At 39.6% G+C, this 24,643-nt stretch overlaps 1 protein-coding gene across 4 annotated transcripts in view; it reads right to left on the bottom strand.

The window, feature by feature from the left end:
- Positions 1 to 24,643, bottom strand: part of TAOK3 (TAO kinase 3) — a 194,832-nt gene that overhangs the window by 28,600 nt on the left and 141,589 nt on the right. For 3 of the 4 annotated variants that reach the window (XM_047759663.1, XM_047759664.1, XM_047759665.1), the window contains 2 exons: positions 11,609 to 11,743; positions 450 to 686 (listed from right to left, as the gene is read on the bottom strand). In XM_047759663.1, coding sequence (XP_047615619.1) covers positions 450 to 686; positions 11,609 to 11,743 — 372 coding nt within the window. Of the gene's footprint in view, positions 1 to 449; positions 687 to 11,608; positions 11,744 to 20,109; positions 20,134 to 24,643 lie in introns of those variants that run through there. The other variant, XM_047759666.1, reaches the window with a different exon arrangement.

The following is a 24,643-nucleotide window of genomic DNA, read 5'->3' as shown; positions in this document are numbered from 1 at the left end:
TTGCCACTGGTCACATGCCCATCCCCAGTCCAATCAACTGTAGGCTGGGATTATCACCACTAAAAGGGATTAATTGTAGAATAGTTTTCTTTTGATGATAACCATGTGTGAGGCAGGCACACTAATAGATCTGAATGGTGCAAGTTTCCAAAGGAATAGAAGCATCTTGTTTCTTTTTATTTGTACCAGACTCCCTGATCATGGGCTGATGTTCAGAATATATTTGAATAGACAAGAATTCAATAAATACTTTCAGTTGCTATTTTAACTTATAATGACAATTTTAGGTAGCCCCATAAAAACCTGGACCTCATCACCACCCCACCCAAAGCAAAACTGTTCCTCTATCACCAGAAAGCACATCACTCCTGCCTCCTGCTCATGGGATGCTGCTGACTGCAAGAGGCCTGGCTTGGCCAGGGCATGAGGGCGTGGGTGCACACACTGACCTCCTTTTCTATGATAGCCACTTGCTTCTTGGCCAGCTTCTCCAGCTCGATGGACGAGTTGTTGGCATGCGTCTCCACCTCCTTCTGTAGCTTGAGGCGGTGCTCGTCCATCTCAGCCTTCAGCTTGTTCTCCAGGGCGATCAGCTGCTTCTGGTGCTGGCGCCGCATCCGCTTATAACCTGACATCTGTTCCCGCAACTCGTTCTCCTGCTCATGCTCATGGATCTGTCGTGTAACCTGATTTGGGTTGGGAAACAGAACTCAGGTAACCAGATTGGTGGAAGACAAGCTTGCAGGCAAAGCAGAAGTATCCTCTGGCATAATTTTATTTATGACTATCGCCATCAATTTATTTACTATTTCCTGAACATTCACACGTACCAGGCACTATGTTGGGTGTGCTTTATAACCTTTATCTCTAATCCTACAAATGATCTCATTCTCTTATTCATTCTATTCATTCATGAGATAGGTGTTATCACTACCATTTTATACATGAAGACATTGAGACTTGAAATTAATATATTCATTCAGCCAAAATATATTTACATATTTTTGAGATATCATTATATATATCCTCAAGGTCACATAACTAATAAGGATTAGAGCTGGGATTCAGAACCACTTCTGTCGGATTCCAGAGCCATGTTATTTCCACTGCACTAGGATTTCTCAACCTCAGCACTATTGACAACAAGCTGCATAATTCTTGGTTTTGAGAGGCTGTCTTGTGCATTGTATGATGTACAGCTGCATCTCTGGCCTACCCACTAGATGCTGGTAGCATGTCCCATATCAAGACAACATAAGAAGAAATGTCTGTAGATATCACTGAATGTCCCCCGGGGGATAAATCCCTCTGGTTGGGAAGCACTGCACTTAGCACACTGCTAATCTATTGTTTCTTTTTATTTTTTATTTATTTTTTTAACACAGATTTATTATTTATTTATTTTTTTGCTTTTTAGTGCCACAACTGGGACATATGGAGGTTCCCAGGCTAGGGGTCTAATTGATCTGTAGCTGCTGGCCTACACCACAGCTCAAAGCAATCCTGGATCCTTAACCACTGAGTGAGGCCAGGGATTGAACCCTCAATCTCATGGTTCCTAGTTGGATTTGTTTCCGCTGCGCCATGAGGGGAACTCCTGTTGCTTCTTTTTAAAGATCATGTGTCTAATAGTCATAGGAATCTTGAATATCCTTTTGAATAGTTTGAAAAAGATTAATTTCTGATTCTCAATATGAATGAGCAAGAGTGAGAGTGAGAGGGCACAAGCTCTCTCCTTTAAAATCATCTGTCCCCTTCCTTCCCTTCCCCACAAAAGACATGTTTATAAATTTCATACACTCACTTTTTCTCCTAAAGAGAAAGCAATTTTTTTTGTCTTTTTGCCTTTTGTAGGGCCTTGTCCCGCGGCATATGGAGGTTCCCAGGGTAGGGGTCTAATCGGAGCTACAGCTGCCGGCCGCAGCCACAGCCACAACACCGTGGGATCTGAGCCTTATCTGCGACCTACACCACAGCTCATGGCAATGCCAGATCCTTAACCCACTGGGCAAGGCCAGGGATCGAACCCGCAACCTCATGGTTCCTAGTCGGATTTGTTAACCACTGCGCCATGACGGGAACTCCCAGAAAGAAATTCTATGATTTGGGGAAGACTACTTTTCTTAATAATTTTTCTTTAACCCATTTTCAAGTGAATATCCAACAAACCGAAGATTGTAAATGTAAATTTCTACATCTCTTGTTTCTTTCTGTTAAACTTTTTCTGATTTTCCAATCCTTCCTTCAATTTATGATTCTTCATTATTGTCCTGTCTCTGGCCACTTCCTTCTAATCTTCCCTATTTTAGTAGAAAATATTAATTACTCAATTATAAATTTAGTTTTGTTTTTCACCAAATAGCTCAGTCACTCAGATCTACTACTATAAGCCACTTCTCCCCAAAGTAACCTTCAAACAAGTTTTACTGGAAAATTTCATGTTGCTATTAATTCTGTCTACTATTTTCAGTTTATGGGTCAAAGTGCATTTTATACAAAGAACATTTTGTTTCTTTGCTCTTTTTAGAAGGTGTCCCTGCATACTAGACTGAGTCCTTACTATCAAGAGAGTGCTATTCTGTAACTGGATAGTATTATCAAAGTACACCATTAAATATTAGCCGAACTTTGAAACCTTTCCAGCTGAAACTAGCACTAGGTTTCTCATACTCATTTCTCTTTTCTAAAGAACAATCCTCTTTAAAGTATGAGGGATAAGAGAAGATATTTCAAGACCATAAAAAAAAGAAAAAAAAAAGGATAGCATCACCAAAGAGCCGCCTAATATTCTAAGGAAAATAATCTAAAAAAAAAAAAGACAAAAAAATGGAGTTCCCTTCTAACGAACCCCATTGGCATCCATGAGGACGTCTGTTTGATTCCTGGCCTCACTCAGTGGGTTAAGAATCCGGCGTTGCCGTCTGCTGTGGTGTAGGTCACAGTCTTGGCTAGGATCCAGCATTGCTGTGGCTGTGGCATAGGCTGGCAGCTATTGCTCCGACTGGACCCCTAGCCTGGGAACCTCCATATGCTAAGGGTGCGGCCCTAAAAAGACAAAAAAAAAAAAAAAAAAAAGAAAATAATCTATTTTGTCATCATAATAACATTTTTTTTTGGTGGCTCCAGGGCGCATGGAAGTTCCCAGGCCAGGAACTGAATCCAAGCTGCAGGGGCAGCAGTGCTGGATCCTTAACCCAATGCCCTGGGCCAAGGATTGAACCTGTGCCTTTTCAGAGACCCAAGCCGCTACAGTCGGATTCTTCTTCTTTTTCTTTCTTTCTTTTTTTTTTCTTTTTTTTGCTTTTTAGGGCCATACCCTCAAAATATGGAGGTTCCCAGGCTAGGGGTCCAATCCGAGCTACAGCTGCTGGCCTATGCCACAGCAGCTGGGGATCCGAGCCACGTCTACAACCTACACCACAGCTCACGGCAATGCCAGAAACTTAACCCACTGAGTGAGGCCAGGGATCGAATCCACAACCTCATGGTTCCTAGTCAGATTTGTTTCCGCTGTGCCACAATGGGAACTCCTGCAGTTGGATTCTTAACCCACTGCACCACAGCAGCAACTCCTAACACTTTTAAAAAATGTACTTATTTCATTAAAAAAGGAAAAAGTAGTTTGAAATACATGTATATATTTCACTTTCTCATACTTGTGCCTTTCTGAAGTTCAACTGTAGGGGAAAAAATTCCAATCAACAGAAAGGATACCATTTAGTCCTCTTTAAATTCACTTGTTTTTCACACAAATAAGGCAATAAAGTGTCTGTTCTGGGGTAATGAGTTTGAGACATGTTTTTTCCATAAACTTATTTTTTTCTTATTTGAGCATTCTTTCTTTAATCAGATTCCCAAAGCTGAGGCATGGCATACTCTACAGCTATCATGACATGTTTAATACTTGCCAGCAGAATGTTTGACTGGCTTGTGGTCAATGAAATAGTTTCAGGATGGCCATTTCACTAAACCAGGTGGCCTCGAGATAAAATGGAAATGCGTTGTGTCAAGAACATTTTCTATCCTAATTGGTGGGTGAGTCCCTGTGAGGACAGTGGTCCTACTGCATACCAGACCATACAAACATGTGGCAGAGACAAATCACAAAACTCACCATCCTGTCATTGTACATCACTGAATTCTAGGAGAGACATTTTGCTTGGAAATGTGAATGCTTCCCATAATTTGGGCAATCACTGTCTTAAACTCCTGATACCATCTTCCATTTGTTACAATTTCTAAGTTTCTAGAATTTCTAAGTTTTAAAGTAATTTTCTTCTTAGGTACATTTAGAGATATTGAGTTTAGAATTCCAAGTGCAAGCTGGATAGGTGAATTTATTTATTTATTTATTTCTTGTCTTTTGCCTTTTTAGGGCTGCACTCACAGCATAAGGAGGTTCCTAGGCTAGGGGCTGAAATGGAGCTATAGCCACTGGCCTTTGCCACAGTCACAGCCACACCAGATCTGAGCCTTGTCTGCAACCTATACCATAGCTCACGGCAACACCAGATCCTTAACCCACTGAGAGAGGCCAGGGATTGAACCGGAGTCCTCATGGATGCTAGTTGGGTTCGTTAATCACTGAGCCACGATGAGAACTCCTGGATAGACTGAATTTAAATAAAAGCATAACAATTTTTCATTTGTGAAGTCTAGCATGAAATATAAAAATACATGACCTACAATTAGATACATTTATGTGTTTTAAGTATATACGGCACGCCTTATGGATGCACTCTTTGGTTAACAGAATTAAAAACAGCTCACAATTTTATCATGCTTTATGGTTTATACAATGTGTTTGCACATGTAATTTACCTCTTTAATTTTTATGAAGTCTGGGATTTGAACTAAAGTTCTTATGGCTCTTGAATTGCCTGAGGAAGTGCATATCCCCAAGACAGGACAGAAAGAAAACTTTCTGTTATGAAGTCAAAGAGGGAAACAAAACCCCCCAAAAAAACCCATGCTGGAGAGAGTCGTAAGTCTAAGCTAAAAACTCAAAAAGTCCACAAATTTGAGAAAGTTATAGAAATGGACTGTATGGTTTTCACAACAGTAGTCTCAAAAATGTGATCAACTAAATAGGGGCAGCAGCATCTTGCCACACTTAGTAGCCTGCTTGGAGACAAATCTTATCCCATCCCTCACTATATAACTGACCTTGGGCATAATCTCCTAAAGTCTCTCAATATCTTCACATGCAAAGAGGAACTACTGCAGTGATGAGCTAACACTTGTGCCTAGCAAGGTATCTCACACATAGGAGATATTTCAATATATTTTGGGTTCCTTCTTCTACCAAGATAAGAGTAATACATTTCCCCCCCCCCTCCACTAAGCATTTCTGGTGATGGGGACATGGGTCAGAAATGGATCCAAGAGAAAAGACAAGTTTAACAATAAATTGGTACTTATATCCAGGTTGTGGATTGTAAGTACATATAATTTCTGAATCTGAATTAACTCTCTTTCTTTCTTTATCCTCCCTCCTTCTTTCTTTCTTTCTCTTTCTTTCTTTCCCTCCTCCCTCCCTCCCTCCCTCCCTCCCTTCCTTCTTTCTTTCTTTCTTTCTTTCTTTCTTTCTTTCTTTCTTTCTTTCTTTCTTTCTTCTTCTTTCTTTCTTTCTTTCTTTCTTTCTTTCTTTCTTTCTTTCCCTCTCTCTCTCACTTTCTTTCTTTCTCCTCACCCATGGCATATGAAAATTACCAGGCTAGGGGTCAAATCGGAGCTGCAGCTGCCACCCTACGCCACAGCCACAGCAACGCCAGATCCGAGCTGCATCTGCGACTTACACCACAGCTCATGGCAATGCCAGATCCTTAACCCACTGAGCGAGGCCAGGGATAGAACCCGCAACCTCATGGTTCCTAGTTGGATTCGTTTCCGCTGCACCACGACAGGAACTCCCTGAATTAACTATTTCTTATACCTGGAATAATAACATAAAAATAAAGAACCACAAAGGAAGACTGAACTTTTTTTCAGACAGTTTCTATAGCCACTGCATGCTACCTTTTTTTTTTTGGCCACCCTGTGGCATATGGAGCTCCTGGGCCAGGGACCAGATCCAAGCCACACAGCCGTGAACTAAGCCACAGCTGTGGCAATGCCAGATCCCTAACCCACTGTGCTGTGCTGAGCCAGGGATCAAACCAACGTCCTATTGTTCGCAAGAAAATGCCAATCCTGGCACCACGTTGGGAGCTCTGCATTCTACCTTACTTAATTCTGGCAAAATTTAGCCCTAAAACAAACCCCTTCATCCAAAGTTGTACTAAATGCCTACCAAGTACAGAACACAGCACTAGAAGGCTAATAAACAACTTATTGAACATAAAAGAGAAGCATGGTAGCTGATGTTACCCTCTTAAGAGATCAAAGCCAACTTACAAGATTAATTATGTGTAAGAATCAAAATAACGTATATTGAACACCTCAGCACTTAGAACAAATGAAATTTATAGCAAGTTCTTAAAAAGAATAAAATGAGTCACATTTTGGCATTAGAAATTTGACATTCCACTCTTTAGAACACCTAGGGAAAAAACCATTTTAAAGTCACACTAAAAGTAATGATGGGTAATAGGCAATTCTGCTTTATACAGAAAAATTGACATGAAGAATGCTGAAATGCACACTTATAAATCCAACATCTCCTGTGATAGCAAGATTAGAAGAAAGTTCATTCATTCATTCAACACATGTTTATTGAGAGACTTTGGTCATATGGGTTGGGCATACAAATTGGGCAGTGCAAGTAAAAAATGGTACGGCAATGATCATAGTGAGATTAAGAAGCCAAGAAAAAGGAAAGAGGAGTTAATGGAATATTTTGATAAGCAGCTTCCAGTATACTATCCAAGAAGAGAACACATTTTCAAGCATTTAGAAACAGACTAGCAGGGCACTTTGGAAGTGAAATGGCAGCATTTACTGATGAGGCTCCTGACATTTTTATGCTTGTCTATCAAACTCATTCAGGCACACAATTTCACAATTAGTTCAATGATTAGGTTGCATTTTTAAAAACCAAGTGAAAATTCTTTTTTTTTTTCTTTTCTTTTTAGGGCCACACTTGCAGTATATGGAAGTTCCCAGGCTAGGGGTTGAATTAGGAGCTGCAGCTGTTGGCCTACACCACAGCCGCACCAACGCCAGGTCTGAGTTGCGCCAGCGACCAACACCACAGCTCATGGCAACGCTGGATCCTTAACCCACTGAGATGGGCCAGGGATTGAACCTGAGTTCTCATGGATACTTGTTGAGTTTGTTACTGCTGAGCCACCACGGAAGCTCTGAAAATTCCACTTTTATATGAGCTCTTCTACTGAATCTGGTAAAACCAAAGTAAAAGAATCTATATTCGAATGGATAGAATAATCATCATCTTCTCTGACATGCTTTCCTGGAGATTAGGAACTTTCTACTTAATGTGCCCTCTCCCTAATGTGCATTTAACGTAAATTCACACATGTACTAAGACCACCACATTCTAGTGAGAATTCCTTTAGTAGGTCAGAAACTGAACTGTCCTATAGATAGGGCCTTGGTATTCTTTATGGTAACATCTACTATAGGAACTGCCAATGACCCCAGGACATTATGAAATTATAAGAAATGACATCAGTAGTAATAACAGATGAAAACACTCCCATAGGTCACTAACCTAATTAAAATATTAGGAACTCCATTCACCAACAATCAAAACTCAAGGAAGGTACATCTCAAAGGCCCAAGTCAGATGAGCAATTCTGAAGAACTATATAAATGACTCATTTCTTCAGATAATAAATCAGCCCTGTATGAACTTTCTTGTAGAAAAAGAAAAGAAAAAGAAAGCATAAAATAAAAGAGATTCTATGAAATGCCCTTCTTTTTCCTAATTTTTCAAAATGAGGTCAATAACTTCTGCCCTTAAATAATAATAACACAATAATAATAACAATAATAACAAAATATAATTCTTTTTTTTTTTTTTGTCTTTTCTAGGGCCACACGCGCAGCATATGGAGGTTCCCAGGCCAGGGGTCAAATTGCAGCTGTAGCCCCCAGCCTATGCCACAGCCATAGCAACTTGGGATCTGAGCCGCGTCTGCAACCTACACCACAGCTCACAGCAACGCTGGATCCCTAATCCACTAAGCGAGGCCAGGGATCAAACCTGGAAACTCACGGTTCCTAGTCGGATTCGTTAACCACTGCGCCATGACGGGAACTCCAGAAAATACAATTCTAAAGTTTCCTCAGGGTTTCCTATGGTATCAAGGTCCTTTGTTACAAATGCAATAGTGCATGATAAAAAAAAATTTCAGGAGTTCCCGTCGTGGTGCAGTGGTTAACGAATCCGACTAGGAACCATGAGGTTGCGGGTTCGGTCCCTGCCCTTGCTCAGTGGGTTAACGATCCGGCGTTGCCGTGAGCTGTGGTGTAGGTTGCAGACGCGGCTCGGATCCCACGTTGCTGTGGCTCTGGCGTAGGCCAGTGGCTACCGCTCCGATTAGACCCCTAGCCTGGGCACCTCCATATGCCGCGGGAGCGGCCCAAGAAATAGCAACAACAACAACAACAACAACAACAACAAAATTTCAGTCTTGAGGTGCCAAAACAATAAAAATATCTAGCAGTAAACGCCTATAGCCCATGGGCTTAATTAAAACCTTTGTCAATAGCCCTATTCAAAGGCACAAGGAGAAAGAAAGGCTAATGGGAAAAACCACAGAGCTAGCCCTCTTTTAGGTTTATATAGAAGAGGTAGGCTGATAAAAGAAACTCGAGGAATAGAAATTTTTTTGGTCAGTTTGCAAGTCTTTTTAAAATAGACACTTAATTATCTAATAATTGAAAAACTAATTTATGAAGTCCTTTTTTTTGCTGTTCACTTTTGGATCACTCTTTGGCTTGTTAGCACTTCTGCTAGAAAATTATAAAGAAAGAATAAAACCAAAATTAAAAAAATCAACACAGCATTTCATAGTACTGCTACTAACTATAAGAAGTATCAACAATGACTTGATTATTCAGTACCTTGGACTTTCATTCTTCCATGATCTTGTTCTTACTTTTACATAATTTTTAGTAATTTTAGTCTTTTTCATTTGAGCAGAGATTCACAAAAAAAATAATATTCAAGACAAGTTTTTAAAAATGAGATACTTCTTTTTGATGTTCCTCTACTTATATGTTTATATATCACTATTGGAATTAGACTTTAAAAATGAGATACTTCTTTTTGATGTTCCTCTACTTATATGTTTATATATCCCTATTGGAATTAGCCTTTAAAAATAATATAATGGGTAGTAGGACTGTAGTACTTGATAATATATATTAAAATATCCACACCAATAGTTAGACTGTTCAAAATGGGACGTGGAACCACTCAACGACATACCACTTTCCCCTTTCATTAATGTTTTTCTCACTAAAAAACATTAAATACAAATACCAATAAACTCTAGTAAACTTGCATCAATCCCACCATGACTCCCAAGGCATCATATCTGGAGAAGACTTTATACATAAAACAACTTATTTTGTGGCTATAGCAACAGCCTATTGGCTACTCTATTTTTAACCTAATATAGGTGCAGGGGCCTTTTAGGAAATCAAAGGGCCATCAGAGAGGCTGATCCCAGTTGTTCTCTGGATGGGCACTGTGAAGTCTGTGGGATTCAGAGGGGTTCCTGAGGACTTTGCCCATAGCCCTGAGCTAGCCTAGTAGGGAGGCGGCTTTCATCATCCACAGAGAGTGAGACTGTGATGGCTGATATGCACACAGAGTAGCCCAGGGTGAGTTCACAAATGCAAGCGTGAGATCATTCTAGCATGGCAGTAGTGATCTCCCTGGGCGGCAGGAGAGGTCATGAATATATGATGTGGGAATGAGGGTGTGGCAAGTGAGAAAAGAAGAGAACCTGTCCCAGAGGGGGGAAAACCCACTTGGTACAATGTCTGCTTCACTCTCAAAACCTGCTTATGGTGCTCTGATTCTCAGTGGTTGTTCCTTCTTCCTCTCATCTCAACATGCACAGGTCTGGATAAAGGTACAAGTCTCACAAGAGTCAGGGGTAAGTAGTCATATTTTGAACATACCATATTTCTTCTTTGGTAGGATATCATGGTATGAAGATATTTATTATTCAATAATTTCAAGATGTTTTATTTAGATCAAAAGCATGTTTTGTAGGTGCTTAACAATCATTAGCAAATACATAGTGGACATCTTAAGATCTCCATTACACAGAACGGCATGCATTTAAAATGAAAAATTGCCCATTGAAGAGAATACAAGAAACTTCTATACAAAGGAACTTAAAGCAGGCTTATTTAAAAACAGTCTAAATTAAATTGCTTGCTTTTAAGCAGCAGCAGGTATAGCAAAATGCAGGTGCTTTAATTTCCATTTTCCTTATATTTGGGTTTTTAAAAATTAGAATCCATTATCAATCCCAAAGATAATTGAAGTTTTTAAAACACTTGAGAAATAAAAGTGGAAATCAGATTTCAAAAATAAGACAAGAAAATAAGCATTTCTGGGTCGGCCTTGGATGATGTCATCACAGGTTCTAAATGTAATAGCCAGGCAGTGTACACTAACTCTTCCTGCCCATGTGACCTCTAACATCAATTTGGGCAAAACAACTAATATTTCAATAATTTTTTGGCTGAGAAGTGAGATTCAGAAGCAAAAGATTAAAGAGAGTTTAGAGTGCCAAGGATGAAACGATGTGTGTGTGTGTGTGAGTGTGTGTGTGTGTGAGAGAGAGTGCGCACGCGCACGCGTGGGGGCCAAGGGGAGGAGGCATGAAAACTAACTCTTCCAGCACACACCCCTTTTGCTACTACAAGGGCATCCAGCAATCACATTTGCAATAGTAAAAATGCTGAAAGATCCTACAGTATCTTTTCTTCACAACCATCCCTGCCCTCTCCTACAAAGCCCTTCCTGCTTTATTGGTGCCAGGAAATTCTTTAGGGGTTAAATGGGGAAGTGCAGCCACTACCATTGTTGCAATAAATAAATGAATGAACCAGAACGAACCAGCAATCCATCCCCGGGAAACAAGTTCCTTATTTCCTACAATTATATTCATTAGCTAACAACCATTTATTTAAAAAAATTGTATTTTATCTTTTGATGTGTGTGTACAAATTACAGACACACATGTATCTAAACAAAAAAAGAAGCACAGTGCCCTGCATATACATACATCAAATAGCTTTAAAATATTTTTTAGCACTATTATTTCAATGAAAAGACAAATAGCTTTTACTAAATTGGATAGATTAGCAACTTAATCTCAAAGGCCTTTTATTTTGCACATACAGCATATAAATACACACACATACACACACACACACACACACACACACACACACAAAGGGTTTTTTTTCCATGCCATAGACAATGCTAAAATATCTGAGATCAGGTTGCTATGCCAACAGATTTTTTCTAAAATGAATAAAATTATTAGGGGGGAGAAAACATTCTTGACTCCTTTCCTCCCATCCATGAAGCCGAGAGAGGCTCAGGGAGGGCGAGAGGCTGCCAGATGGGGAGGAGGGGAAGGAAGGGAAGGTGGGTAGAGGGGTGTTTGCTTACCAAAGATGCTGATTTGATCGTGGCAAAGCGCTCTCTGTTCCGGTAGTGGAGGGCCTGGCTCTGAACTGACTGGGTAGGCCGCGGCTCAGGCCTGGGATCGCCGTGGCCCGCCTCATCCCTTATGAATACATGATCCTGCAGAAATGGATAAAAACAAGGAGAAAGTCCAGCTGTGCTCTTTCCTCGCCGGCTGCCTCTCTCTCACCCCTCTTTCTGCACAAGCACTGCTGTTTGAAATGCATAGTTTAGCTCTCTGCTAGTCCCCGCAGCTCCCACGGTACAAAATGAATAAGCAACACATTGCAGCCTTCAGTTAGGAATGTCAGCTGATCGCTAGTGGGATGCCTTCTGAATCCCTGGCAGGCTTTTTCTTTACCTCCAGAATTACATATATGCAAAAGAAAAAAAGAATAGAAAAAACAAGGCAATGTACAGACTCCTTAGAACAGTTTGCTTAAAACGCTGTAACCAAATAATTCCTTTAAAAATGTCATGTCCATGTCTAGCAAGGAGGATGCTGGTGGCTTTTAACATAAAAGCGAGCCTCCGCCTCATTCCCTTGAAAGATCTGCTTTCTCAATTTAATTTTATTTGAGATCTGTTCGGTAGGATCATCGTTCTGCCTAGAACCAGTGTAGGCTTGTGCTGAACTGCCTCTCTATCTTGTGCTGGGAAGATTCGGCAGTCACTGAGGGATCCTGCTTTCCAGTCATGATCGTACACAGTTCTAGCACCTTCTCTCTACAGCTTCTGAAAGGATTTTTTTTTAGATTTAAAGAGACAGGCATGCAATTTTAACCAAATGATACTTTCACAAATTCTTCCCCAACTCAGTGTCGGTATGGTCACCAGAGTGAGTAAAGCTGGAATTTAATGTCCTTGACTGATTTAATCAAGTCTGTTCTTCTTGACAGGCAAAGATGATTAATCTTATTGTAACGCCCAGTGAAAAATAACATTCCCTGGAAGGATGATAATAGATGTTTCTTAAATGCAATTGAAATGACTTTTAAAGGGGAAAATGCTTTCAAAGGGCGATGCTTTGCTCTATAAAGGATGGAATGGTCAGTCAGTAAGTAGCTTTAACCCTTCAGAAAAAAAGGTACTAAAATAATTAATAGCTCAGAAACATGTACAACCATGGGGGATTTTCAAATAGTACATGTTTAGGACGGGGAAGGAGAAATTAATTCTCTTATTGCCCTAGGGTTTTAGGGAAAACCATTGTGAGAAGTCAGTTTTGCATTTTGTTTATGACTACTTGAAATTTTTAATAATTGCTCAAAATTAAAGAAGTTTAAAAAAATACAAAATTTTATTATATGGTCTAAAATATTGAAAAGTCAAAACTCATATACCCACTGAAGAAAATTAAATTTTACATCCAAGTTTTTATGTAAAAGCCAAGAGCCATGATTAAATTCATCACTGGGCTGATTTTCTTTTTCCGTTGATAAAATTAGAATGCTTTAGAATGTTGGGAAGATAAATCTATATTTAGAGATATTCTTTTTCCAATTTTCTGTATTGTGGTCTAGTTTGCTTTCAAATAATGAAGGGACGTTTAATGCCATTGAAGGCATATACATAAAATTCAAAAGATGTCCAATAAAATAGCATTTATCTATCTATAAGATAAATAGATATCCAATAAGATAGCATTTAGCCACATGGATATTTTAATTGAAAAAAATGTAAAATCCAGGACAGTTCTAGTCCTGGCGTAGCAGAAATGAATCCGATTAGGAACCATGAGGTTGTGCGTTCGATGCCTGGCCTCGCTCAGTGGGTTAAGGATCTGGCGTTGCCATTTAGGCCGCAGACACGGTTTGGATCTGGCATTGCTGTGGCTGTGCTCCAATTAGAGCCCTAGTCTGGGAACCTCCGTGTGACGTGGATGCGGCCCTAAAAAAGACAAAAAAAGAAAAAATGTAAAATTCAGTTTTTAAGTCACAGCAGCTATGTTTCAAGCTAGAGACTAATTGCAGCTACCATAATGAACAGTACAGTTATAGATCATTTCCATCACTGAAGAAAGTTGTAAAAATTCATTTCAAACCATATTTTTGAAATTTATTTAAAAAATTCAATACGTCAATTTAAAATTTTCTAAATTATTTCTTGGGAAATCTAAACTTCTATTTCACTGGGCAAAGAGAGATTCAGTGTGGGACTTGATTTATACACCTAAGTTTAAGGTTCTAGGGAGGAAGGCCCTGGGATCTACCACCCTTCATTTTGCTGAATTTTTATTAATAAATTACATTATCTCCAAAGTTTATCTTACTTAATATTAAAATCCCAGAAAAGCAAGAAGTTTCTAAATGCCAGGGATCAGAAGAGACAGACTAGGTAGACACCTGTGGTTTTACAGGTCAGAGTTTGGGTGAGTATTAGTTAGCTAATGTTAATTGCACTTACTGAGGGGGAGCTTGTGAATGGTGCAGTAGCAGCTAGGTTTCAAACTGTGATAACTTGATTTACGAAGTTAACCAGGGACACTCTACTCATGTAACAAAATAAAATGAAACACATTCATGTGTGAATATGTATAATGTTAATATTAGTTTTTCTCTCAGATAAAAATTAACACTTGTAGGTTACCCTGCTTATCAAATTAAAAGTCACATTATATTTGCAGAGTTTTTTAACTCAAGGATATTGGAATACACTGGAAAATTAAAACCTGAAATCATAGTGATTTCAGTTGACACATACCTAATTAAATAACCCACTAAGTTATATTTAAAAAATAATGCTATTTTAAAAGTTAGTCTGAAGAACAGGCCCCAAATTTTAATCTACTTTAATAAATAATGCTAACCATATAATCCTTTGCTTCTCCCTAATTTAAAAAAAAATTTAGCAGTTCCCATTGTGGTGCAGCGGAAACAAATCTGACTAGGAACCATGAGGTTGTGGGTTCGATCCCCGGCCTTGCTCAGTGCGTTAAGGATCTGGCGTTGCCATGAGCTGTGGTGTAGGTTGCAGAATCAGCTCAGATCCTGAGTTGATGTGGCTGTGGTGTAGGCTGGCAGCTGTAGCTCCAATTAGACCCCTAGCCAGGGAACCTTCAAAAGCCGCAGGTGCAGCCCTAAACAGCAAAAAAATTAAAATAAATAAGTAAATAAATAAATAAATAAAATTTTATAAAAGAATTCTTAGTTTTCATAGCAGCTTCATAACAGAGATCACCAACATTAAAAGTCTCCAAATAGTATACAAAAGACCACAAGATGAGGCAATATTTTAGTCTAAGTGGATATCCACTTCAAGTGCATAGGGAAATAAATTTTAAAATGTTTGACAACCATTGCTTAAAACAAGTTAAAAACTCTATAGACAAGTTAAATAATGGAAGCAATATCACAGTGAGAGGAATGTGACCTGAGAAGTAAGAACAAATTAAACTATCAGCTTTCCTGGGTATATTGCCTGTTGGTTATATTGCCCCTTGGAGTAACAGTCCCTTTGAAAATGACTATACTTGGCGCCTAGAGTTTCTGAACGGAACACATTTTAAGATTAATATTGGAAAGGGTCAATTTGCTATTTTACACAGTTAAGCACAACATATAATTTACAAACAATGATAAGAGGGTCAACATTGGTGGAGTTCCTGTCGTGGCGCAGTGGTTAACGAATCCGACTAGGAACCATGAGGTTTCGGGTTTGATCTCTGGCCTTGCTCAGTGGGTTAAGGATCTGGCGTTGGTGTTGTGTAAACTGGTGTAGGTTGCAGACGCAGTTCGGATCCCCCGGGGCTGTGGCTGGCAGCTGTAGCTCAGATTTGACCCTAGCCTGGGAAACTCCACATGCCACTGGTGCGGTCCTAAAAAGCAAAAAAAAAAAAAAGAGCATCAAAATCTTTTTTGATGTTGAAGAATGATTTTAGAAGTTTAAGAACACACATCATGTTCTACTTTACCAAGACAAAATATATGACTTGTTTATAATTTATCCTTAAAACATCATCGTCCATGAACAAACAAAATAGCTCTTTGAAATACCAATATGGATTAGGGTATACCAACATCTGTTTTAAGTAAATTTATGTTAATCTGGTAAATTTATAATGTCCTTTCACTGCTAAAAACAAACAAACAAACAACAAAAAAACACCTTCAGATTAAAAACTTTACTATTATACCCTGGACAAAGGATTTTACTTTTATTTAGAAGTTTTCCCTTAAATGTCTATTTATGCTTCTGAAATGAAGATTCATGGTGTGGTCACCCACTTAGAGTTTCTAGATTAACTTGAAATTAATCTTGGAAACAACTCCACTGGATTATACTGTTACATTTTTGGTATACTTTTATTACTTTCCTTATCATGTTTGCACTTGTCCTTGCATAAGACTGTGAGCTTTTTGAAGGCAGAGTAAATGTGGTTTGAAAAATCTCAGTCTTCCTAGTACCTCACACAGTGCTTGATACTTTGTGGGCATTCTCTAAGTGTTTGCTGAATAAATAAGTTCAAGAATATAGGTCTGAGGAGATTTTGAGAAAATGACTTTCTCTTTTTCATTATTTAACAGAATTCAAATTGTATTTCATAAAAACTTTCTATCCTGTACTCTAACAAAGTTGTAAAACTCATAACACGTAACATAAGCATACCTTTACGTGCAGGGAGGGAAGAAATCTAAAAATGGCTGTTTTTCTGGTGATAAGAAGCCTTTTTATAGATTCCTATACTTCTCGTGCTGTGGAGAAGAGATCAGCAAACCCACCACCTCTTTCATTTTGTTCATTTCAAAATGATTAAATTATTGCCTAAGCAGATGCAGCTATCAAAGGTCAGAGGAAAGGAAGAAGATGGAAAAGGATATCTTCACCTGGAAGAATAGCTTATTAGGGAGCAAAAACTGACTAGCTGAACACCGAGGATAAAGATGTTACTACAGAGGTGGTTTGTGTGATGACTCTGTTTAAGAAATATTACCTTCATATGTTAATTTAGTTTTACTTTGCCAAACATGAGTTGAAGAGTCAAAGAACCCGCCCCTCTCTTCAGCAAAAATAATAGGAAAGGCCACTGAAGCAAGTGAAAATTAAACTAGAACATCCTATCCCCTCAAGGACATTTCTTTTTTTCCTCCCATGACAATGGTGAGAGCTGTTCTTTTTTTAAAGAAGTGGGGGAAACCCCACTAACATTGAGTAATAGGAAGGGCTGAGTAAAGTTTTAAGAGTGAGGATAGAATAATGTAAAAAAAAAAATCTTAAAAGGGGGGCATGATGACTAGAGTTCATTAGGCATACTGAAAATAAATTGGTTACTGAACAAAGAGATTTTTGTTTGTTTTTTTAGGGCTGCACCCATGGCATTATGGATGCTCCCAGGCTAGGGGCTGAATCAGAGCTGTAGCTTCCAGCCTACGCCACGACCAGATCTAAGCCCCGTCTACAACCTATACCACAGCTCACAGCAATGCTGGATCGTTAACCCACTGAGCAAGGCCAGGGATCAAACCCGAGTCCTCGTGGATACTAGTTGTGTTCATTACTGCGGAGCCACGATGGGAACTCCCAAAGAGTTTTAATGTATTAAAGTCTTGTGATCTATAGTAACAGAAGGCAGCAGTAGAGGCAAAGATAACTGAATTTAGGAGTTCCGGCTATGGCACTGTGGGTTAAGAATTCACCTTCAGGGGCTCAGGTTACTGCAGAGGTGTAGGTTTGATTCGTGGCCTGGTGCAGTGGGTTAAAGGATTCAGCATTGCTGCCGCTGTGACATAGGTTGCAGCTTTGGCTCAGATTCAGTCCCTGGCCTGGGAACTTCCACATGTTGTGGATGTGGCCACAGGTGTGGCCATAAACAGAAAAGATAATTGATTTCAGACTTTAACAAAGTAAAAGTATACTTTTTAACTGACAAATGTTAAGAACAGATTTTGTTGCTTAAGACAATATTAAAATCTGTTTGCTACCACTATATACAGGATGGTTTCAAGGAGTAGGGTGGAGGCTCACAAGCAGGCTAGGTGACAGCAGAAAAACTAAATCTGGATTAGGAATTTTCTCTGAACTCACTTGTGAATAATCAAGACCTAAGGAGTAGAGTTGTGTCCTATGAAAGTTCATCTTCATTTTAGTTCACAAAACATTTACTGAGTGCTTACTGTATGAGAGACACTAGGTTATTTAGGTGGGAGGTGTGGAGATATATCCTTGAGGAGCTAATAGTCCAGATATGTGGTGATATTCTTGTTACTGGAAAAATCAGTATCGCAATGCTAGCAAGGGGAAAAGAAATAAGTACTTAAAGTTTATTTTGTCAGAATGTACCTTTAGACTTATTAATCATTCTTGCTTAAAGGAAGATTAGTTTAGGATTCCTTCAGGGCCTGGGAAAGACCAGAGTAGAGGCAAAGACTGGAGAGAAAGAAGTAACCTGAAATTCTGCCGTTAAAGGAAAATTTTCAGTGTCCCACTTTACATTCTTTAGGCTTGATTTGTGATAGAACTGTCCTTCTAAAACCAGGGCATCTTTATTTTGGATGCAGAACAGTTAATTGCAAATCATACTCTTCCTAGTCACACATGGCCTTTAAAAGCAAGTTTACTTTCTACATAAATTGGTAATCTGTTCGTATATATGATTTGACTAATTTAGGATGTGTCTGCAATCTTGATTGTAACAATCAGGGTGAGGAACAAAAGAAATCTCCACCCTTACTCTTTTTTCTTTTGTCTGTTTCTGTGTCTTTTTTTTTTTTTTTTTTTTTTTAAGGGCTGTACCAGCGGCTTATGAAGGTTCCCAGACTAGGGGTTAAATCAGAGCTACAGCTGCCCGCCTACGCCACAGCCATAGCAACACAGGATCCAAGCCAAGTCTGCAACTTATACCACAGCTCAGGGCAATGTTGGATCCTTAACCCACTGAGCGAGGCCAGGGATTGAACCCGAGTCCTCATGGATGCTAGTCAGGTTTGTTAACCACTGAGCCATGATGGGAACTCCTCCATCCTTATTCTTATAGTTTGATATTTATTAAGCATGTTCTTACTGTCTAAAGTACTGTAATTAGAGAAAATCTATTCATTTAAGTCTTTCAAACCATAAAGATAATATTTAAGATCACTTAACCCTTTTAATCCATTATGTTCAATGAACCAAAATAGCATGGTGTTTAGTATCTGGTAATTAATTTATTCATTGTGTATCTTTTGTTTGTTCATTCATTCATTCTATAACTATTTATTGAGTGTCTATGCCGTGCCAGGCACTGTTTTAGATGTTGAGATCCACTGTAGAACTAGGTAAGCACAGGCTTAGCCCTGATTAAATTTACATTCTACTCATGAAATAATAGATAAATTAGTACATAATACACTTTTAGATAGTGATGAGTATTAAAGAGAAAAAAATAGGAATAATGAGACGATGGGTAGAAAATTGTTTATAAAATAACTTAGTGATATATACAGGCTTTTCTAAGATTCTGGAGATACAAAACTGGAAAATGTCTAATAAGACAATATTGATTGCTTTTTTCTAAAATAATCTTTATGGTATCAAATTACAATAGACCCAGAAATGCATGACCCAGATCCCTCTTTGAGGAAGGAGCTGCTGTTGGCAGTGTCTTTGGCTGTTAGTTCTTCTAGAGGCTGCAGAGAGAGCAGCCTTATTCAAGTTTCTACCCCTCTTGGGTTCCACATATGGAATAACTGGTCTAGGTGGGGGTATAGAGGCCTGGCCATTCTGGCCCTGTCTGGACAACTCTGAATGGCAATTTTAGCTCTAGAGAGGCTGCCAATGGACTGCATGTCAGTTCAACTCTGCCCTTAACCAATGCTGCTTCTTTCTCGTCCCCTCTACAGGTGTTGACCCCAAAGGAACTTACTAATTAAAAAGCCCCCAAAACCCTTCTGAACTAAACTGTCTCAGTTCTGTTTCCTGGCGAATCCAACCTGCAATGTGTTACCTGTACATACTTGTAATATAATGTAGCTACCGTTTCATCTACATGGGGAAGGGACTCATCAGGGCACTAGCTTTAGGGGTGGGGGAACACATTTCATGCGAAAAATATTTTTTGCCTTTTTTTTTTTTAGGGCCACACCCGAGGCATATGGAAGTTCCCAGGCTAGGGGCTTAATCAGAGCTGTAGCCACAGGCCTATGCCACAGCCACAGCAACGTTAGATCCAAGCCACAACTGTGACCTGCACCACAGCTCATGACAACGCTGGATTCTTAACCCACTGAGCAAGGCCAGGGATCAAACCTGCAACCTCATGGTTCCTAGTCAGATTTGTTTTCGATAAGCCACGACAGGAACTCCCCCTTTTTTTAGTTTTTTTGGCCACCCCTCAGCATATGGAGTTCCCAGGCTTGGGATCAGATCCAACCTGCAGTTGCAACCTATGTCACAGCTACTGCAATGTTGGATCCTTTAACCCACCGTGCCAGGCCAAGGATTGAACCTGTGTCCTCTTCAAGTGAAATCTTAAGTGGAATTCAAATATACAATGTAAAATAAAAGCAGACCTTGTCCTGAGTCAGGTGTGGATGAGGCTTCCTTCTGAGGCACCTCTTTACAAGCATCTAGAAAGTCACATTAGAGATTTGATTTTTTAAAAATTACAGATATAAAAGCACAAAATTTTAAAGCTGGAAGGGATCTTGGAAATCATCTGGAACAACTCCATCTCCTTTTACAAATGGAGAAACTGAAGCTCAGAGATGTTTGTGATTTGTCTGAAGTAAAATAAAACTAACAGTGGCAGACAGAACTTTAAACTGGTTTCCTCATTCCTATGTAAAACTTTCTACTGAGAGTTTAAGATCCTATTTCATTTATGGTCCCAAGTAGAGAACTTTTAGGAAATCAAGTAACCAACAAATATGAAACTTTCAAATAATTTTTTATTTCTTTTGTGTTTAAAGATAATTCTTTTTCTTTTCTTTTCTTTTTCTTTTTTTAAAAAGCCATGCCTGTGGCATATGGAAGTTCCCAGGCTATGGGTCGAAGTGGAGCTGCAGCTGAGGCCTATGCCACAGCCATGACAATACTGGATCCAAGCTGCATCTGTGACCTACACCACAACTGGATCCTCAACCCACTAAGTGAGGCCAGGGATCAAACCTGCATCTTCATGGAGACAAAGTTGGGTCCTTAACCCACAGAGCCACAGTGGAACTCCCTAAAGATAATTTTTAAGCTCAAGTATAAGATTAAATGGGTTTCATAAAGAATATTAATTTAGGGAGTTCCCGTCGTGGCTCAGTGGTTAATGAATCTGACTAGGAACCATGAGGTTGTGGGTTCAATCCCTGGCCTGCTCAGTGGGTTAAGGATCCAGCGTTGCTGTGGCTCTGGTGTAGGCCGGTGGCTACAGCTCCAATTAGACCCCTAGCCTGGGAACCTCCATATGCTGCAGGAGTGGCCCTAGAAAAGGCAAAAAGACAAAAAAAATAATAATAATAATATTAATTTAAATATTACTTAATATTAAATTTTCATATATAATATATTCTACTTTTCAAGCCTGCATATATATATTTTGGCAGCACCCATAGCAAGTGGAAGTTCTGGGTGGGGGATTGAACCCACACCACAGCAGTGAACCGAGCCATAGCAGTGACAACGCTAGATCCTTAACTGTTAGGCCACCAGGAAACTCCCTCCTTTTTTTTTTATTGTGGTAAAATACACATAAAGTTACCATCTTTTTTTTTTTTTGTCTTTTTGCTATTTCTTGGGCCGCTCCCACCGCATATGGAGGTTCCCAGGCTAGGGGTCGAATTGGAGCTGTAGCCACCGGCCTACACCAGAGCCACAGCAACGTGGGATCCGAGTCGCGTCTTCGACCTACACCACAGCTCACGGCAACGCCGGAACCTTAACCCACTGAGCAAGGGCAGGGACCGAACCCGCAACCTCATGGTTCCTAGTTGGATTTGTTAACCACTGCGCCACGACGGGAACTCCTAAAGTTACCATCTTAATTATTGTTAAGGGTATACTCCAGAGCTAATATACTTATAATGTTGTATAACCATCACCATCATTCATCCCCAATAACTCTCTTCTCCTTGTAAAATAAGCCCTGTATCTATTAAATAACAACTCCCATTTATCCCTTCCCCCAACCCCTAATAACCACCATTTGACTTTCTATGATTCTGACAACCCTAAGAGCCTCATATAAATGGAATAATACAGTATATGGTTTGTTTTTTTTTTTGTCTTTTTGCCTTTTCTAGGGCTGCTCCCATGGCATATGGAGGTTCCCAGGATAGGGGTCTAATCGGAGCTGTAGCCGTCGGCCTACACCACAGCCATAGCAACGTGGGATCTGAGCTGAGTCTTCGACCTACACCACAGCTCACAGCAACACCAGATCCTTAACCCACTGAGCAAGGCCAGGGATTGAACCCGAAATCTCATGGTTCATAGTCAGATTCATTAACCACTGAACCACGACGGGAACTCCAGTATTTGCCTTTTTGTGACTGGCATATTTCACTTAGCATATTGTAGCATGTGTCAGAATTCCCTTCCTTTTGAGGGTGGACTAATATTCCACTGTACATATGCACTTCATTTGTTTATTTATTCATCTGCCAGTGGACATTTGCATTGCTTCCACATCTTTGCTGTTGTGAATAATGTTGCTATGAATATAGGTGTATAAAAATCTCTTTGAAACCATGCTTTCAATTCTTTTGGATATATACCAAGAAGTAGAGCTGCTGGATCATATGTTAATTTTATTTTTAATTTTTTGAGGAACCACTGTAGTATTTTCCACAATGGCTGCACCATTAAACATTCAAACCAGCAGTGTACCAGGGTTCGATTTCTCTACATCCTCACTAACACTCATTATATTCTGGTTTTTTGATAGTAGCCATCCTAATGTGTGTGAGGTGGTATCTCATTGTAGTCTTGATTAGAATTTCCCTAAAGATTAATGATGTTGAGTATCTTTTCATGTGCTTATTGGTCATTTATATGTCTTTGGAAAAATATTGATTCAAGTCCTTTGCTCACATTTGACTCAGGTTGGGTTTTTTTGTTGTTGAATTTTAGGAGTTTTCTATATATTCTGGCTATTAATCCTTTATAAAAGAGATGATTTGCAAATATTTTCTCCCATTATATGGGTTGCCCTTTCACTCATTTGATATTTTTTATGAGCTTACATTTATTTATTTATTTATTTAGCTTTTTAGGGCTGCACGTGCTGCGTATGGAAGTTCGAATCAGAGCTATAGCTGCTGGTCTACACTGTAGCCACAGCAACACGAGATCTGAGCTGCGTCTTTGACCTATGCCACAGCTCACAGCAATGCCAGATCCTTAACCCACTGAGCAAGGTCAGTTGAACCTGCATCCTCATGGATCCTAGTCGGGTTCATTACCGCTGAGCCACAATGGGAACTCCAGTTTGCTTAACTCACTCAAAGTTTTATTTGCAAACCTTTTTCAACGTTTTTCCATAACATTTCCACTATATATATGTGTATATATATATATGTGTGTATATATATATACACACACACACACATATATATAAATAAAATAATAAAATAGAAATACATTTTATAACTTAAAATTTTCTGATAAAAATTTTCTGTGTATCAAATACAACTACCTTCTATTTCAGAATGTAAATTAACCTCTAGTCTTCTTAAGTGATTACACCAAGGCAAAAAAAGTATTGAAAGACCCATATTATTACAAGAAAGCTCTTGTAACCATTAAAAAAAATTAAAATTAAAATCCCCAATGAAATAAAGACTAGGATCTTCTTTCTTGTTGATTATGCCAGTAGCGTCTTCTTTTCTTTCTTTCTTTTGTGTTGGTCTTTTTAGGGCTGCACTCTCAGCATATAAATTTCCCAGGCTAGGGGTTGAATCGGAGCTATAGCCGCTGGCCTATGCCACAGCCACAGCAACACCAGATCTGAGCTGAGTCTGCGACCTACACCACAGCTCAAGGCAATGCCAGATCCTTAACCCACTGAGCGAGGCCAGGGATCGAACCTGCTACCTCATGGATGCTAGTCAGATTCTTTTTCACTGAGACACGATGGGAACTCCAGTAGTATCTTTCTTCTAACTCTGGGTGCTCATTTGAGAGGTCCTAGAGTAAAGGATCCAACAGAATTCCTCTTTTTTTTGGGGGGGGGGCTGCACCCGTGGCATATGGAGGTTCCCAGGCTAGCTCTAATTGGAGCTACAGCTGCTGGCCTACACCACAACCACAGTAACATGGGATCCAAGCTGGGTCACACCACAGCTCACAGGAACACCAGATCCCCAGCCCACTGAGCGAGGCCAGGAATCAAACCCGCAACCTCATCGTTCCTAGTCAGATTCCTTTCTGCTGTGTCATGATGGGAACTCCCCGCTTCTCTTACTCTCTATCCTAATGGATCCCCGGAGGTAACAGAAAGGAAAAAGGTGATATCTATCAGTATCCCTGATTGCTCCTTTCAAAAAGAGAGCCCAGCAAAACCTTTTCTGCTTTTCAAATACATGATCACTTGCCCATGTTCAAAGAAGGCCAGCTAACAATGCTAAACTCTTAGCAGATTTCTGCATCTGCATGATATTGTTTCTTTCCTCAAAATACCTTTATGGGATTTCCTGTGTGGCACAACGGGCACAGGTGGCATCTCTGCAGCACTGGGATGCAGTTTTGATCCTTGGCCTGGCACAGTGGGTTAAGGATCCAGCTTTGCCTCAGCTGTGGTATTGGTTGAAACTGTGGCTCAGATCTGATCCCTGGTCTGGGAACTCCATATTCCACAGGGCAGCCAAAAAAGAAGAAACAAAAAACAAAAAACAAAAAAAAGAAAGAAAGAAAGTTTTTAATGGCTTTCTGAAGATCTAGGTCCTTGCTGCCTCTCTGGTCTCATATCACTTTCCATGTAGTTCACCAAGCTCTAACCTCTGATCTTTCCCCTTTTTCCTTATATATACATACAAAGCTCCTTTTGTCTCAAGGCCTTTGCACATGTTGCTTCCTGAGACACCCTCTTTTTTCACCTCAAGTTAGCTAAGTTCTACA

Source organism: Phacochoerus africanus, chromosome 15 (assembly GCF_016906955.1).
Source record: "Phacochoerus africanus isolate WHEZ1 chromosome 15, ROS_Pafr_v1, whole genome shotgun sequence".
In the NCBI taxonomy this organism is placed as follows: domain Eukaryota; kingdom Metazoa; phylum Chordata; class Mammalia; order Artiodactyla; family Suidae; genus Phacochoerus; species Phacochoerus africanus.
Note: the sequence above shows the minus strand (reverse complement) of the source record. Positions and strands in the feature narration are given on the sequence as shown.